We start from the raw sequence: 19,117 nt of genomic DNA on the forward strand, positions 1-19,117 counted from the left end.
CAGTGCTGCAGAAGCCCTGGAGTGGCTTATGGATGGACTGAAGAAGTCACAGTGTCTGTGCCAAAGAACCACAGGCTAGGATTGTGCCCCTTCATGCTGCAGTTCCTTCCTTGGGAGGGAGGAGTGCCTGGAAGGCTAAATCCTTGGGAGTAAGGCCTTTTAGGTGTGCATCTCTCACCCCATCAGGTTGCAGAGGGAAGAAGGGGATGGAGCGTGGTGCCCAGCAGGCCTGTTGCAGCCGGAAGATGTGCAGTTCCTCCAAATCGACCTGCACAAGCTCTTTTTCATCACGCTGATCGGGACGCAGGGACGGCATGCCCGTGCCACAGGCAAAGAGTTCGCCCGTGCTTACCGCATCGATTACAGCCGCAATGGGGAGCACTGGATCTCCTGGAAAGATCGGCAGGGCAGGCAGGTTGGTGCAAGGGGGGGTTTACAGGGCGACAATCCCCTCAATACAGCCTCTGGGCTTTCCACAGCAGTTGGAAAAGCCGCAGGGATTTTGAATTCCAGGGGATACAGTCCCCCTTTACCTTTGCTGCCTTCGCTAGAGCAGCTCACCTTTCTGTCAGTGCTAAACCTTGCCAAGGGCTCTGCCGCAGGGCCTGAGTCCCCGGCCTACTAGGATATGCAGCACAATTCTCTATAACTGAGCCCCAAGCACCAGCCATCACCCTCACCTGAGATTGGGTTGCCTGGCTAACCCGCAGTCCCCACCTGCATGGAGGCTCAGCCAAGACATGTTGAAATACAGATCTGACACCGTGTGCCCACCACCTTCCCATTAGCCAGGTTGTCTCCTCTCCTCACCTAAACTACAAACTGCAGAGCCATCTTTTCTGCTGTCTTGAGAGCAGCAGGCCTCCACCCAGAGTACCCTTGTCCGAGGAGGGGAGGGCATACAGAATGGGGGTGGATTGGATATGGATCAGTAGGTCAAGGGATGGGGTGGGTAGGATAGGAAGTATGCTGGATGCCTGTCTGTAAAAGAAGGGTTATACTCAGGACTGTTGGTCCTCTCAGAGCTATCATCTCAGACTCTCTTCAGACTCAAGCAGACGGTGCTACATTGGTTACACCCGGGTCATGTCTTCAAGATTTTTTTTCAACACCCATGAGAACAAGCAGCCATTTTTTTCTGTTAATGCAGCTGGGATTCAGACATAATCACATGACTCCCAGATCCTGGGCCTACTAGGCCGAGACCTTAATCCAGCTCTGGGTGGAATGCTAACTATTGCAGTGACATTCTCCATCACTGGAAATGCTCAGCAGGTCATACTGAGCTACTTTTTCTGAGACTAGAACACAGTAAACATTGATTGCCAGCTTTTGATTCTCTTGTTAATGAACGACATACATCCTGGATAGCAAAGGGTTCCTGCTGGTGTATCACCAGCCATCACGAGTCTCTTGCTGCTCCTTCATGTTGTCAGATTGTTATTATCAATAATAATAATTTTTTTAAAATTTATCATGTATTATAGCATGAACAGCCTCCAACGTGAGGGAAAAGGGGATGTCAGCTGGTGAGGCAGAGGGTTTAGGGCCCCATCATGCTGACCATTCTGGGCCAAAATCATCCTTTGTTTAAGTCTATTCACTTCACTGGACTTACACCAGAATTGAATTTCTCCCACTCTCTCCAAACTGCAGAGCTCAGCTTCTCCCAAGCCCCCCATCCTGCACACAGCAGTGAGGGGCTCTGTGATTGTGCCACCTGGTCCTTCAGGGCAGTGTTGTAGTCAGGAAGTAGTGCTTTGTTTTGCCAGCTTCTTTTTTCCAGGATCACTCTCTCCAGCTGCATTTAAGGCCATGAGTGTGTGTCCTGCTATGTCTGCAGCTGGTCACTTAAGTCATCCTCTGTTTCCAGGTGATTCAAGGCAACATTGATACATACGATGTGGTCCTGAAAGATCTTCGGCCCCCAATCATTGCCCGTTATATTCGGGTGATCCCTGTAACGGAGCTGCCCATGACTGTCTGCATGAGGGTGGAGCTCTACGGCTGCATGTGGTTTGGTAAGGACCTGTTTCCATATTCCCTTCTAGAGGGGCTACCCAGGGTCCCTGGGCTGCCTGTCCCCAGCACTGTGATGAGGACACATTGACAGCCCCACTCTTGCAGTGTGAGTGCCAGGCCCTTACGGCTCCCTGTTGACCAGTGTTTGCTCAGATCAAGAAGGAAGAGGAAACCCTCCTGTGGACAGAGAAACGGGAAGTGGCTGCGGACGTGTTTTCTCAGCTCTGTGGCCTTCTTTTCTAGATGGTTTGGCGTCCTACAGCATCCCTGAGGGAGGGACGATAGCGGCCCCAGGCTCTCCCGTCATTTACCTGAATGACTCAACCTACGATGGCTTCCAGGAGCGCAGGTGGGACTGGCGGCCCTGGTCTCTCTCTGGCACTGTGCACCTTGTCTCCTCTTTGTCCCTGAGCCTATCGCTATACTTTTTGTTCCAGAATCCCTCTGGAATCGGTCACTTTGCTAGTTGAGGGATGTGGTTGTTTTAATTCCTCTGGTGATGTGTTGGGCAGATATTGTTCCTAAAGGGCATGCAGGCCTGTAGGGCATCAGACCCAGACCCTTCTGGCTAGTGAAGGTTAGCGGGAAAGTACTGGGTCCATTGCTGGAGGCGGCGGGATGAAGTGGGTCTGCATACACCTGTTGTTATATGACCAGCTATTGTCTAGGTTTTTGCCTTCCCCTTTTGGTTAAAAGGGTGGAGAGAGTTGTGGTGACACAGCTCTCACAGTACTTGTCTGCGTCAGAGCCCTCTGACCCTTGTCAGGCTGGGTACAGACCTGGATTTGACTCCGAGGCTGCATTTATTGCGTTGGTGAGTGATCTCCTAGCAATGGACAGTGATCAGGTCTCCCTGCTTGCGCTATTAGATATGTCAGTTCCCTTTGCTACTGTCGATCACTAACATTGCTAACGCATCTGCTGCTCCATGGGGGAGTGGAGGGAACTGCTGTGAGTGGCTTTCTGCCAGGGAGGGTCCAGAGGTTGGGGCATGGTTGAGGCTCAGTCCAGGCAAGACAGAGGTAATGCTAACTACAGCCACTTCTAGGACGGAGGTTGTCTAACCACCATTGGCACCTCAGGGTTACAACTTGGGGGTCTGGCTAGACCTGCACTGGCATTGAGGAGATCAGGTGGTAGCAGTGGACAGTGGGTGGCAGCTCAATGGTCCAGCCTGGGAGGGTACACCTGCCCTTCGCAAAGAAGGCCTCTGCACATGTCAGCTCCATTGTCCCTTTGCCTCAAGTGTCTCTTCTACAGCTTTTCCCACTGCCCTTCTATCAGGGGCGGCTGTCTCAAACCGTCTGTGAGTCTCTCACACTCCCGTTCTATCAGGGGCAATCTCCTGCACAGTCTTTCAGACTCCCCTTGTATCAGGGCAACCATCATTGCCCGCATTCTCCACCAACTGTGACGGGGCACTTCACTCGCCGCTAGGATGACACCTCCTCCTGGTCACGGTGGGGAATAGCTCGCAAGGTCAGCGCCCCTTCCCGCGTTTACATGCTGTCTCTCCACCTCTCTCTCTGGGTCTGCAGCCCTTCTCTCACAGCACAAGACCTCCGGCAAGTCTATGCATTTTCCCCTTCCAGGGTACCAAAGTCTTTCAAAGTCTCTCTGCACATGAGCAGTCTCAATCACTGCCCCATGATGCCATTCCTGCAGTGGCCTGTAGGGGAACCCAGGCCCGCCCTCTACTCCAGGTTCCAGCTCAGGGATCCTCTAGCTAGCAGTCAAGGTTTGTTCCCTTCTAGACTTTACTGCCTTTCCCTGAGCCCTACCCTACCTTCCTGGTTTACCCCCCCCCCCCCCGGGTTTGCTAGCCCAAAAGCACCTCCCTTCTCTCAGGGAGCTACTGCAGAGTTTCCCAACCACGCCTCTGCTTCCAATTCCCTGTCTTTATAGCCCCAGCCCAGCTCATTCCTCCTCAGCTGGGCTGCCTGACTCAGTCATGGGATTACTTAGCCACTTGATTCCCCTCAGCTGTGGCATGTGGTGTTAATTAGCCCCCTTCTCAGTCTTCATTAACTCTTTCTGGGCAAGTGTGTGGTAAACACCCCATCAGTTTGATTTAAGATATTTACTTTGGATATTTTTACCCTGTGATGTTGACAATTTCTGCTTTAATGGTTACAAAGCTTTAATTTTTTGAATCTCAACATCTGCTATCATTAAATAATTATTGTCTGATCCCCCATAATTTCCTGCAACTGTGAACATCTAAATAGATTAAAAAAATTTAAAATGCTTAAAAATAAAAATTGATATTATCCATCAAAATTTTAAAAAAAAAATCTGCCAAGCATAGTTATAACCATTGATTTTAACTTTCCAGTCATGTGAATCTTTCCACCGGGTTTCAGTTATACCAACTAGATTGAATTTATGCTCATAAACAAGCAATTCCAACTCATCTGGTTTGTTACGCAGGTTCCTAGCAGTGATGTGTAGGCAATTAATTTCTTCTCTTCATGTCTGTGTGCTTCTTGAGTAATGTTGTTCTCAAATCTCCATTTTGAGCTAAGTCCTCATATCTTCCCTCTGTTCATCCTCCCCATTTGCTATTACTATAACGCCCTCCTGACTAAGCAAGCTAGCCTGTCCTGCAGAGATTGGTTCCCCTTCTACTGAGATTGAGGCCATCCACACTGTACAGCCCCCTCTTCCTGTAGAAGAAGGACCAATGTTACTCTACTTTACCCTACACCACTTCACAGCCTGTGGTTCACTTCCAGAATGTTCTGCCTTCCTTTGCTCACGGGACAGGTACAATCTCTGAGAACATGGTTTGGACATTCTTCTTAGATTCATAGATTCATAGATATTTAGGTCAGAAGGGACCATTATGATCATCTAGTCTGACCTCCTGCACAATGCAGGCCACAGAATTTCACCCACCACTCCTAAAAAAGACCTCACACCTATATCTGTGCTATTGAAGTCCTCAAATTGTAGTTTGAAGACCTCAAGGAGCAGAGAATCCTCCAGCAAGTGACCCGTGCCCCATGCTACAGAGGAAGGCGAAAAACCTCCAGGGCCTTCCAGTCTGCCCTGGAGGAAAATTCCTTCCCGACCCCAAATATGGCGATCAGCTAAACCCTGAGCATATGGGCAAGATTCATCAGCCAGATACTACAGAAAATTCTTTCCCGGGTAACTTGGATCTTACCCCATCTAAAAACCCATCACAGGCCATTAGGCCTATTTACCATGAATATTTAATTACCAAAACCATGTTATCCCATCATACCATCTCCTCCATAAACTTATCGAGTTTAATCTTAAAGCAAGATAGATCTTTTGCCCCCACTACTTCCCTCGGAAGGCTATTCCAAAACTTCACTCCTCTGATGGTTAGAAACCTTCGCCTAATTTCTAATCTAAATTTCCTAGTGGCCAGTTTATATCCATTTGTTCTTGTGTCCACATTGGTATTGAGTTTAAATAATTCCTCTCCCTCTCTGGTATTTATCCCTCTGATATATTTATAGAGAGCAATCATATCTCCCCTCAACCTTCTTTTAGTTAGGCTAAACAAGCCAAGCTCCCTGAGTCTCCTTTCATAAGACAAGTTTTCCATTCCTCGGATCATCCTAGTAGCCCTTCTCTGTACCTGTTCCAGTTTGAATTCATCCTTCTTAAACATGGGAGACCAGAACTGCACACAGTATTCCAGGTGAGGTCTCACCAGTGCCTTATATAACGGTACTAAAACCTCCTTATCCCTACTGGAAATACCTCTCCTGATGCATCCCAAGACGACATTAGCTTTTTTCACAGCCATATCACATTGGCAGCTCATAGTCATCCTATGATCAACCAATACTCCAAGGTCCTTTTCCTCCTCCGTTACTTCTAGTTGATGCGTCCCTAGCTTATAACTAAAATTCTTGTTATTAATCCCTAAATGCATGACCTTACACTTCTCACTATTAAATTTCATCCTATTCCTATTACTCCAGTTTACAAGGTCATCCAGATCCTCCTGTAGGGTATCCCTGTCCTTCTCTAAATTAGCAATACCTCCCAGCTTTGTATCATCTGCAAACTTTATTAGCACACTCCCACTTTCTGTGCCCAGGTCAGTAATAAAAAGATTAAATAAGATTGGTCCCAAAACTGATCCTTGAGGAACTCCACTGGTAACCTCCCTCCAACTTGACAGTTCACCTTTCAGTAGGACCCGTTGTAGTCTCCCCTTTAACCAATTCCCTATCCACCTTTCAATTTTCCTATTGATGCCCATCTTATCCAATTTAACTAATAATTCCCCATGTGGCACAGTATCAAACGCCTTACTAAAATCTAAGTAAATTAGATCCACTGCGTTTCCTTTATCTAAAAAATCTGTTACTCTCTCAAAGAAGGAGATCAGGTTGGTTTGGCACGATCTACCTTTTGTAAAACCATGTTGTATTTTGTCCCATTTACCATTGACTTCAATGTCCTTAACTACCTTCTCCTTCAAAATTTTTTCCAAGACCTTGCATACTACAGATGTCAAACTAACAGGCCTATAATTACTTGGATCACTTTTTTTCCCTTTCTTAAAAACAGGAACTATGTTAGCAATTCTCCAATCATACGGTACAACCCCTGAGTTTACAGATTCATTAAAAATTCTTGCTAATGGGCTTGCAATTTCTTGTGCCAATTCTTTTAATATTCTTGGATGAAGATTATCTGGGCCCCCCGATTTAGTCCCATTAAGCTGTTTGAGTTTCGCTTCTACCTCAGATATGGTGATGTCTACCTCCATATCCTCATTCCCATTTATCATGCTACCATTATCCCTAAGATCCTCTTTAGTCTTATTAAAGACTGAGGCAAAGTATTTGTTTAGATATTGGGCCATGCCTAGATTATCCTTGACCTCCACTCCATCCTCAGTTTTTAGCGGTCCCACTTCTTCTTTCTTTGTTTTCTTCCTATTTATATGACTATAGAACCTTTTACTATTGGTTTTAATTCCCTTTGCAAGGTCCAACTCTACTTGACTTTTAGCCTGTCTCACTTTATCCCTACATATTCTGACCTCAATAAGGTAGCTTTCCTTACTGATCCCTCCCTTCTTCCACTCCCTATATGCTTTCTGCTTTTTCTTAATTACCTCTCTAAGATGCTTGCTCATCCAGCTTGGTCTACAACTCCTGCCTATGAATTTTTTCCCCTTTCTTGGGATGCAGGCTTCCGATAGCTTCTGCAGCTTTAATTTAAAATAATCCCAGGCCTCCTCTACCTTTAAACCCATAAATTCTTCAGTCCAATCCACTTCCCTAACAAATTTCCTTAATTTTTGAAAGTCAGCCCTTTTGAAATCAAAAACCCTAGTTGCAGATTTATTTTTGTTAATCCTTCCATTCAGTTTGAACTGAATTAGCTCATTAGCTTCTTCTTCAGTACCCTTCTCAGTTCCCTGCTGTTATCTATAATCTATGAGTTATCCCATGATGCAGTGTCATTAGTGCCAATATGCACCATCACCAGGGGATCCTTGACTTCAGAAGCTCATCCAATCTGAGCGTGACCTCTCGTGTGAGTTATGCCAGAGTAAAATACAACTCAGGGTAAGTACGGGTGACAGAACCGAGCCCTACATACTAGTCACCCATTAGCAGTATTGATCTGTAGCATTCACATTTACTACATTTAGAATGAGAAACAATTATCCAGTGACTTCAGCAATGAAGACTGGCAAATAAAAAGAGTCAGCCCTCTTGGTGTAGAATTATATTATCTTGCCCCTGCTTACCTTCTAGAAGTTTCTAGATTCCAGTAACCCAGTCCCCTTCCACACCCCAACAGTTCTCAATTCTCAAGTTTTATGCCTTGAAAAATGGGTTGAGAGCAGGTTTAATACAAGAAAGCCAAGCCAGTAGCAGATCTCTCACAAGAGCTTAATACTGCAGAACAAAGCTAAGCAGAGAGTGGGAAAGAGTTGCTTGCAGCTTTGTATGCATTGAGAAAGTTTCATTAGTTCACTTTCAGCAATAACAGTCCTAATTCAAACTGATCACAAGCCTTTGGAGGCACCTTTTAGGAAGCCATCCGTTAGCACACCTGTGGAGAATGTTTCTGGAGCTTCAGAAGCAGAGGCTCGTAGTACAATACACCCATGCAGGCTGAGGATCCTGGTGGAGACGATGGTCACAGTAACGGTCGAATCCCCTCCAGAAAAGGGAGACTCATTTGCAGAGGAGAGACGGATATATGCTGTCAGGCTGGGAGGAGTCACTAAAGGAGATTCGCAGCTCCAAGTAGTGCTGACAGTAATGACTTGGCCAAGAGAAAAGAAGGATGATGTCCCTGGCTTATGAAGGAGCAGGACTTCTCTTTGGTAGAGGAATGGTAGTCATTCCTGAGTGCCAGAAAAAGAAATTCTCAATTACATCTCTCTCTCTCTCTCTCTCTCTCTCTCTGTGGGTTTTATATCACTGCCCATCATCGTAGTATCTGAGGGATAATAGTGAAGTCCATAGAGGATTTCATGAGGTGCACCAAGACATGCTGAGACCCAAGGCCAGAGCAATGGCTTGGCATGATCTGGGATATTGGGGTTATCATAGAAGGATGCTCATTATGTAAAAAGAGTAGCCACCGTGATCCAGGAAAGCTGTTATGTTTCCATGCTTTCCATGAAGGAGAATTCCCACTCTGGCAGAGTGGCTTTTACCACCGTGCTTAAGAACATGCTTAAGAACTGTGTCAGATCAATGATCCATCTAGCCTTGTATCCTGTCTTCCTACAGTGGTCAGTGCCAGATTCCTCAGAGGGAATGAACAGGGCAATTAACAAGTGATCCATCCCCTGTCCGCCACTCTCAGCTTCTGGCAAACAGAGGCTAGGGAAACCCAGAGCTTAGGGTTGCATCTCTGACCGTCTTGGTTAATAGCCACTGATGGACCTATCCTGGATAAACTTATATAGTTCTTTTTTGAACCCTGTAATAGTTTTGGGCTTCACAACGTCCTCTGGCAACGAGTTCCACAGGTTGACTGTGTGTTGTGTGAAGAAGTACTTCCTTATGTTTGTTTTAAACCTGCTGCCTATTAATTTCATTGAGTGACCCCTGGTTATGTGAAGGAGTAAATAACACTTCCTTATTTACTTTCTCCACACCAATCACAGTTTTACAGACCTCCATCATGTCCCCTCTTAGTCATCTCTTTTCCAAGCTGAAAAGTCCCACTCTTTTTAATCTCTCCTCATACGGAATATGTTCCATACCCTTAATAATTTTTATTGCCATTCTCTGTACCTATTCCAATTCTAATATCTTTTTTGAGATGGGGCAACCAAAACTGCTTGCAGTATTCAACTTGTGGGAGTACCATGGGTTTATATAGTGATAGTATGGTATTTTCTATCTTATTATCTATCCCTTTCCTAATGGTTCCTAACACTCTGTTAGCTTTTTAGACTGCTGCTGCACATTGGGCAGATGTTTTCAGAGAACTATCCACAATGTCTCCAAGATCTCTTTCTTGATTGGTAACAGCAAAGTTAGACATCATTTTGTATGTGTAATTGGGATTATGTTTTCAAATGTGCATTACTTTGCATTTATCAACATTGAATTGCATCTGCCATTTTGTTGCCCAGTCATTCAGTTTAGTGAGATCCCTTTGTAACTCTTCACAGTCTGCTTTGAACTTAACTATCTTGAGTAATTTTGCATTGTCTGAAATTTTGCAACCTCACTGTTCACCCCTTTTTCCAGATCATTTATGAATATGGTGAACAGCACTGGTTCTAGTACAGACCCCTGGGGGACACCACTATTTACATCTCTCCATTCTGAAAACTGACCATTTATACCTATCCTTTGTTTTCTGTTTTTTAACCAGTTACTGATCCATGAGAGGACCTTCCCTCTTATCCCATGTCTGCTTCCTTTGCTTAAGAGCCTTTGGTGAGGGCCCTTGTCAATGGCTTTCTGAAAGTCCAGGTACACTATATCCACTGGATCACCTTTGTCCACCTGTTTGTTGACCCCCTCAAAGAATTCTGATAGATTGGTGAGGCATGATTGCCCTTCACAAAAGCCATGTTGACTCTTCCCCACAAATCAAGTTAATCTATGTGTCTGATAATTCTGTTCTTTACTGTAGTTTCAACAAATTTGCCTGGTACTGAAGTTAGGCTTATTGGCCTGTAATTGCCAGAATTGCCTCTGGAGCCTTTTTTAAAAATTGGCATCACATTACCTGTCCTCCAGTCATCTGGTACAGAAGCTGATTTAAATGATAGGTTACATGCCACAGTTAGGTTAGGTTACATGCCACATGATAGGTTACATGCCACATGCCTGCAATTTTATATTTGAGTTCCTTCAGAACTGTTGGGTGAATCCCATCTGGATCTGGTGACTTATTACTGTTTAATTTATCTATTTGTTCCAAAACTTCCTCTATTGACACCTCAAACTGGGACAGTTCCTCAGATTAGTCACCTAAAAATAATGGCTCAAGTGTGGGAATCTCCCTCACAACCTCTGCAGTGAAGACTCATGAAAATAATTAATTTAGCTTCTCCACAATGGCCTTATTTTCCTTGAGTGCTCTTTTCTAACCTCGATTGTCACAGGCTCCCTGATTTTGATGTACTTAAACTTTTTTTTTGCTGTTTGTTTTTGAGCCTTTGGCTAGTTGCTCTTCAAATTCTTTTTTGCCCTTCCTAATTATACTTTTACACTTGACTTGCTCCTTTCTATTTTCCTCAGTAGGATTTAACTTCCAATTTTTAAAGGATGCCTTTTTGCCTCTAACCATTTCTTTTATTTTATTGTTTAGCTATGGTGGCACTTTTTTGGTCCTCTTACAATGTTCTTTTTAAATTTGGGGTATACATTTAATCTGAGTATCTATTATGTTTTTTAAAAGTTTCCATGCACCTTGTAGGCGTTTCACTTTGGGGACTATACCTTTTAATTTCTGTTTGTTTAACTAGCTTCCTCATTTTTGTGTAGTTCTTCTTTCTGAAGTTAAATGCTACTGTGATGGGATTCTTTGGTGTTTCCCTCAACCAGGATGTTAAATTTAATTATTATGGTCACTATTACCAAGCGGTTCAGCTATCTTGACTTCTTAGATCAGATCCTGTGCTCCACTTAGGGCTAAATCAAGAATTGCCTCTCCTCTTGTGGGTTCCAGGACTAGCTGCTCCAAGAAACAGTCATTGATGGTGTCAATAAATTTTATCTCTGCATCCTATCCTGGGACGATACGTAGCCAGTCAATATGGGGATAGTTGAAATCCTCCACTATTATTGAGTTTTCTATTTTGTATAGCATCTAATCTCTTGGAGCATTTCACAATTACCATCATTATCCTGGTCAAGCGATTGCTAGTATATCTCCACTGATATATGCTTATTATTCAAGCATGGAATTTCTGTCTCTAGAAATTCTATAGAACAATTTGATTCATTTAAGATTTTTACTTTCTTTGACTGTATGCTTTCTTTCACATATAGTGTCACGCCCCCACCAGTATGACCTACTCTGTCATTCCCATGTATTTTGTACCCTGGTATTACTGTGTCCCATTGATTATCATTGTTCCACTCATTTAATACGAGGCACTCAAGTTCACTCATCTTAGTGTTTAGACTTCTAGCATTTGTATCTTATGAAATTTGTCATCTGTCTGCCATTATGTGATGAAACTGAATGGGACTCTTTTTCATTTGACTTCTCTTCACTTCCTACCTGTGCTTTATCAACTTCCGTCCTTCCCTCCTTACTAGGATATAGAGAATCTTCCTATTATAAGACCCTGTTTTCAGTTTGTTCTAACTTTGCCAAACTTGAACAGTTCTGGCTGAAATTTTCTGTGCAGGGTGTCTGTTTCAGGCTGATTTTTTTTTTTTTTTTAAGTTTCAGGAAAAACAGTTCAGCTGCTTCCAAGAATGAAATTAAGGAAAAATACGTTGTTTTGCACATGTTAAAAACGTCTTACAGCCATTTCATTGAGAGGTTCTAGAGCTTCCATGCTGTAGAGCAGGGCATGAGATTTTGCCACTGGGTCACCCTCATGCCAGCGAAATGCCTTTTTCTGTCCGTCCCTGTGAAAACCTGCTGAAATTTGGATAAGATAAAAGGCTCTGAAAAAAATCTCAGTTTGCAAGTCCTGAATAGAGAGATGTTAAAGTCTGACAGTTCAGTTATCCAAAGAGAAAGGATAAGAATCTGTCCTCCTAATCAGATAAGATAAGAATCTGTCCTCAGGATAGCCCAGCAGTTAGGATACTTACATGGGGAGGGACATAGGGGTTCAAATCCCTGCTCCTGAGCAATCATTCAGATCTGGGTCCCCACATCGCAAGTAAGTGCCCTATCAGCTCCTCCTTCATGTCAAAGTCACAAATGGTTTTGGGTTGACTGCAAGTGCATTTTTCAGCAAATAAACTATTAGTCTGAAAAATTGCCATGGAGGTTGGTGATCCCCTTCCACGCACAGGTGAGTTCCATGCACAGATCAAGGAGACACAATCAGGCCCATACTGTTTGACACTGAAACTCTATTAAGGGTTTCCAGAACATTAGAATAGCCTGCAGGAGCGAAATGTCTGAAGTATGTTATCCTCATTCCATTGGGGCTCTTCTGTCTAAGAGGTTAACTAAGGTGCCCTGGAAAGTCCTGCCCAAATCCAAAGCCACCATCTCTCAAGAGAGTCAGAGTTTGGGTGTGTTCTGTCTACAGGCTGGATTTGGAGGTTCCTTGCTCAGGTGCACAGGGGCAGGCAAAAGACTCCCCTTTCACACGTCTGCACAAGGGTCTCCACGGTAACTGCCCTGGCCCAATCTGCCCGGTGGCGCACAGGGACTGTTTACTCCTGCTCTCCCAGGGGAGGGGAGCAGGCAGGGTCCACAAGAGCCGGTGCACCAGAGAGAACAGTCTGTGCCAGCCCAATGAGAGGAGCAGCCTTCCTGTGACAGTTTCCCCAGCACTGTCCCTGGGCAGGCAGCTCCACACGGCCCCCTCCACAGCTCAGTGGCAAAAATCCCAGGATTGAGCCCCACCTATTTGGTGGAACTGAAATGTCCCTTTTGAGAATCTCCGTTTTCTTTCTCAAGAGTTGTCCATGGCTGTGTTTTGCTCTCACTGGCAAATGGTTCAGATCAGCACACAAACTGCTGGCCTTATCCAGTGCTGGGCTTGGCCCTGCCTAAACCACTCAGCAAGAGAAAACTGCCTATTTATGTTCCTGAGCTGCTTATGTTCTGATCACAAAGGGGCTTGACAGACTCTGGAAAGACTCTGAGCCCAGTAATACCTTCTCCAATCTTTGCTTTTGCACTGGCCGCTTGGCTACATCTTCACATGCAGGATTAGAGAAAAGGGTTCTCATTGTCCCTCAAAACGGAAAAAGCTGCCGTGGGTCAAGGAGTGGCTGGGAACATTCAGGAGACAGTCGGGACTGGAACTAGGTACTCATCTCTCCAGGGTGTCGTAGGTATAATGAAATCAATCCTTTCTCAGTACCAAGAGAGGAGTAGAGGTCCGGTCAAACCCGGAAGAGTCTATGATTCTGTTCTCTCTCTTCTCTGGTGCTCTGTCTAACCATGAGCCATTTCTTGCTAGGCATTTGTATGGAGGTCTGGGCCAGCTAACAGATGGTGTACTGGGACTGGACGATTTCACACAGAGTCACCAGTACCGTGTGTGGCCAGGGTATGACTATGTCGGCTGGAAGAATGAGAGCTTCAGCACAGGTTTTGTCGAAATGGAGTTTCAGTTTGACCGGCAGAGGAACTTCACCTCTATGAAGGTACTGCAGTCTTCCCATCTCCCCAGATCTTGGCTTTGTCTGTGTGGCACACAGGGTCCCAGAGTCTCCTCGGCATTCTGGTTCTGGACTGATATCGCCATGCGTGTTCTGTTCAGTGTTTATTTCAATAAGCAGTTGCATTGCCTCTGGCTCTGTTTGTTTGTGGCCTTTAGTCTGTCGCAATGAATTACTTTATGGGCAGAAATATTTGTAGAAACAGCTAATTTGAAGCGAATTTTAGAGAATATTTTGAACTTGCAAATGCAAGTTTTCTCACTGGAAATGTGATTCTAAAAGCCACTTCCACTCAGTGAAGGTACAGAAACATACCAAGTAATATACCAGACATCCTCCGATACAGACAGGAGAAAAAGGAATCCCTAGAACAAATTGTTAAATTAAAGAGAAACAAGTTCCCAGGACAGAAGTTGTACCGCCAGGAATTCTGAAAGAACTTAGAACTTAAGAACAAAGCTGCCTAGCTGCTAAAAAATATATGCAATCGCTCATTAAAATAAGATACTATAGCACAGAATTGTAAGATAGCAAAAGTACCTACATTTAGAAAAGGAGCTGGGTTCATGCCAGGATTTATACACCAATGAGCCTTACTTCAATATCAGGAAAATTGGTTGAAACAATAATTAAAGACAGAGATATAGTGTGCCTAGATTACCATGACATGACAGAGGAAATACAGCTCCTGTTAAGGAGAGACATGCCTCTCCTGTCTCCTATGGTACTTTGAGAGTGCCAGTAAAATACTTGCTAAAAAAGGAGCAGTTTATTTGTGTTTTCAAACAGCCGTTGGGAAAGTCCCGTACAAGTTGTCATTTGTGAAAGGTGAGAGGTCAAGTTCTGTCATGAGTTAAAAACTGGCTAAGAGATAGTAAACAAACAGAAAGATTAAGCAAAAAGAAAAGGAGGACTTGTGGAACCTTAGAGACTAACAAATTTATTTGAGCATATGCTTTCGTGAGCTACAGCTCACTTCATCGGATGCATTCATAGAATCATAGAATATCAGGGTTGGAAGGGACCTCAGGGGGTCATCTAGTTCAACCCCCTGCTCAAAGCAGGACCAATCCCCAATTTTTGCCCTGGATCCCTAAATGGCCCTTTCAAGGATTGAACTCACAATCCTGACTTTAGCAGGCCAAAGCTCAAACCACTGAGCTATCCCTCAGTGGAAAATACAGTGGGGAGATTTTATACATAGACAGGTTTCAGAGTAACAGCCGTGTTAGTCTGTATTCGCAAAAAGAAAAGGAGTACTTGTGGCACCTTAGAGACTAACCAATTTATTTGAGCATGAGCTTTCGTGAGCTACAGCTCACTTCATCGGATGCATACCGTGGAAACTGCAGCAGACTTTATATATACACAGAGAATATGAAACAATACCTCCTCCCACCCCACTGTCCTGCTGGTAATAGCTTATCTAAAGTGATCATCAGGTGGGCCATTTCCAGCACAAATCCAGGTTTTCTCACCCTCCACCCCCGCACACAAATTCACTCTCCTGCTGGTGATAGCCCATCCAAAGTGACAACTCAATGTGTAAAGAGTTGTCACTTTGGATGGGCTATCACCAGCAGGAGAGTGAATTTGTGTGGGGGGGTGGAGGGTGAGAAAACCTGGATTTGTGCTGGAAATGGCCCACCTGATGATCACTTTAGATAAGCTATTACCAGCAGGACAGTGGGGTGGGAGGAGGTATTGTTTCATATTCTCTGTGTATATATAAAGTCTGCTGCAGTTTCCACGGTATGCATCCGATGAAGTGAGCTGTAGCTCACGAAAGCTCATGCTCAAATAAATTGGTTAGTCTCTAAGGTGCCACAAGTACTCCTTTTCTTTATACACAGAGAACATGAAACAATGGGTGTTACCATACACACTGTAACGAGAGTGATCACTTAAGGTGAGCTATTACCAGCAGGAGAGCGGGGGGGGGGCGGGGGGCGGGAAACGGGACTTTTGAAGTGATAATCAAGGTGGGCCATTTCCAGTAGTTGACAAGAATGTCTGAGGAACAGTGGGGAGTGAGGGGGGGAATAAACATGGGGAAATAGGTTTCAGGGTAGCAGCCGTGTTAGTCTGTATTAGCAAAAAGAAAAGGAGTACTAGTGGCACCTTAGAGACTAACCAATTTATTTGAGCATAAGCTTTCGTGAGCTACAGCTCACTTCATCGGATGCATCGGATGAAGTGAGCTGTAGCTCATGAGAGCTTATGCTCGAATAAATTGGTTAGTCTCTAAGGTGCCACTAGTACTCCATGGGGAAATAGTTTTACTTTGTGTAATGAACCATCCACTCCCAGTCTCTTTCTATCCCACCATCAACCTCAGCCTGGACCAGTCCACACAACAGATCCACTTCCTGGACACTACGGTGCTAATAAGCGATGGCCACATAAACACCACCCTATACCGGAAACCTACTGACTGCTATTCCTACCTACATGCCTCCAGCTTTCATCCAGTCCACACCACACGATCCATTGTCTACAGCCAAGCTCTACGATACAACAGCATTTGCTCCAACCCCTCAGACAGAGATAAATACCTACAAGATCTCTATCAAGCATTCTTACAACTACAATACCCACCTGCTGAAGTGAAGAAACAGATTGACAGAGCCAGAAGAGTACCCAGAAGTCACCTACTACAGGACAGGCCCAACAAAGAAAGTAACAGAACGCCACTAGCCATCACCTTCAGCCCCCAACTAAAACCTCTCCAGTGCAGCATCAAGGATCTACAACCTATCCTGAAGGACGACCCATCACTCTCACAGATCTTGGGAGACAAGCCAGTCCTTGCTTACAGACAGCCCCCCAACCTGAAGCAAATACTCACCAGCAACCACACACCACACAACAGAACCACTAACCCAGGAAACTATCCTTGCAACAAAGCCCGTTGCCAACTCTGTCCACATATCTATTCAGGGGACATCATCATAGGGCCTAATCACATCAGCCACACTATCAGAGACTCGTTCACCTGCACATCTACCAATGTGATATATGCCATCATGTGCCAGCAATGCCCCTGTGCCATGTACCTTGGCCAAACTGGACAGTCTCTATGTAAAAGAATAAATGGACACAAATCAGACGTCAAGAATTATAACATTCAAAAACCAGTTGGAGAACACTTCAATCTCTTTGGTCACTCGATTACAGACCTGAAAGTTGCAATTCTTCAACAAAAAAACTTCAAAAACAGACTCCAACGAGAGACTGCTGAATTGGAATTAATTTGCAAACTGGATACAATTAACTTAGGCTTGAATAGAGACTGAGAGTGGATGGGTCATTACACAAAGTAAAACTATTTCCCCATGTTTATTCCCTCCCACCCCCACTGTTCCTCATACGTTCTTGTCAACTGGTGGAAATGGCCCACCTTGATTATCACTACAAAAGGTCCCGTCTGTCCGTCACACCCCCTCCCCCCCCCGCCCCTGCTGCTCTCCTGCTGGTAATAGCTCACTTTAAGTGTCAGGTTTCAGAGTAACAGCCGTGTTAGTCTGTATTCGCAAAAAGAAAAGGAGGACTTGTGGCACCTTAGAGACTAACCAATTTATTTGAGTATAAGCTTTCGTGAGCTACAGCATACAGTTTCCACAGTATGCATCCGATGAAGTGAGCTGTAGCTCACGAAAGCTTATGCTCAAATAAATTGGTTAGTCTCTAAGGTGCCACAAGTACTCCTTTTCTTTTCACTTTAAGTGATCACTCTCGTTACAGTGTGTATGGTAACACTCATTGTTTCATGTTCTCTATGTATATAAATCTCCTTTTCTTTTTGCGAATAGACTAACACAGCTGCTACTTTGAAAGAAAGATTAAGAAAGATGAGCTAAATTAACAGAATCTGGTACTAGCATCGGTGTTGTTTAGTATATTAATTAATTGTGTAGAAAAGGGGTGAACAGTCAGATGGGAAAATTTAAGTAAGTCAAGACTAGGGGAGACTGAGAGGACGGTGAATGGGCATCACAATGAGGGGTGACATTCAGTGCTGACAAATGCCAAGTAATGCACACTGGGAGGAATGATTTGTGTTGGGATCTCATCACCTGTCACTGGACCCTTCTTTTCTGCTGTATCTTTCCAAGACAGGGTGACTGGTACTGAACAGTTTTCCAGGGAAGGGCATCATACCATTTTACATAATGACATTATATAAATTATATATTATTATTTCCTGTCCCATTCTTTAGGTATCCTCACAGTTTTCTCTCTAGTGTCACTGCACACTAAGCTGGTGTTTTCACTGCAATGTCTGCATCTATGCCCAGTATCTCTCCATCCAATGAATGTCCCCCCAGTAACTACCACCTTCTGCTCCCCCTGGCAATCTGTTGGATCTGCCCCCAGCAGGGTGCAATAGAATCATAGAATATCAGTGTTGGAAGGGACCTCAGGAGGTCATCTAATCCAACCCCCTGCTCAAAGCAGGACCAATCCCCAACTAAATCATCCCAACCAGGGCTTTGTCAAACCTGACCTTAAAAACTTCTAAGGAAGGAGACTCCACCACCCCCCTAAGTAACCCATTCCAGTGTTTCACCACCCCCCTAGTGAAAAAGTTTTTCCTAATATCCAACCTAAACCTCCCCCACTGCAACTTGAGACCATGACTCCTCATTCTGTCATCTGCTACCACTGAGAACAGTCTAGATCCATCCTCTTTGGAACTCCCTTTCAGGTAGTTGAAAGCAGCTATCAAATCCCCCCTCATTCTTCTCTTCCACAGACTAAACATAGGAAGTCTGCACAGTGGTATGGGATGTGAATGGCTCAGCATGGACATTAGATGCCATCTCCCTCCAGAGGTTTAGTCAGTCAGGGCAAATGTACATGATCAAGTACTTTGGACTTCAGGGAAAGCAAGAGATGTTAATTGGCCACTTAGGTGTAGTTCACACCCAATTAACACCCCACCCCCAGTTCTCTGGAGCCCGAAGTATTTGACCATGTGTATGCTGCCTTTGCGAGTTGAGGTTGTGCTAAGTTCTCCTGTTTTTTAGACGACATAGGATGACCTCAGTTTGCACTGGCAGTGTACACAGGACTCCAGGGGGCTCTGAGGGTGTTAATTGGCCAAGTAGCTGTAATTCACAGCCAATTAACACCCTTGGCATTCCCTGGAGTTGGAAGTATTTGAGCTGTGTCAGAGACCAGGACATGGGTGGTCGTTCCTAGAGGTTAGCACAGGAGTCAGTAGTCAGGAATAGGAGCTGAGGGTCAGAGTCGGGTTACTTGGAGTGAGGCAAGGCTGAGTCCAAGGCGGGAGCAGGGCTGGG

The 19,117-nt window shown here is 44.7% G+C and overlaps 1 protein-coding gene across 5 annotated transcripts in view; it reads left to right on the top strand.

Moving 5' to 3' along the window:
* The window catches only part of LOC140899145 (discoidin domain-containing receptor 2), a 158,698-nt gene that overhangs the window by 93,332 nt on the left and 46,249 nt on the right, over window positions 1–19,117 (top strand). For all 5 annotated transcript variants that reach the window (XR_012155234.1, XR_012155235.1, XM_073314065.2 and 2 more), the window contains exons 4-7: window positions 187–415; window positions 1,874–2,021; window positions 2,266–2,371; window positions 13,610–13,796. Coding sequence is in view for 3 of the 5 variants with exons in the window: in XM_073314065.2 (XP_073170166.1) it covers window positions 187–415; window positions 1,874–2,021; window positions 2,266–2,371; window positions 13,610–13,796 (670 nt within the window). In the remaining 2 variants the exon portion in view is untranslated. The remainder of the gene's footprint in view (window positions 1–186; window positions 416–1,873; window positions 2,022–2,265; window positions 2,372–13,609; window positions 13,797–19,117) is intronic.

Source organism: Lepidochelys kempii, chromosome 16, assembly GCF_965140285.1.
Source record: "Lepidochelys kempii isolate rLepKem1 chromosome 16, rLepKem1.hap1, whole genome shotgun sequence".
Taxonomy (NCBI): domain Eukaryota; kingdom Metazoa; phylum Chordata; order Testudines; family Cheloniidae; genus Lepidochelys; species Lepidochelys kempii.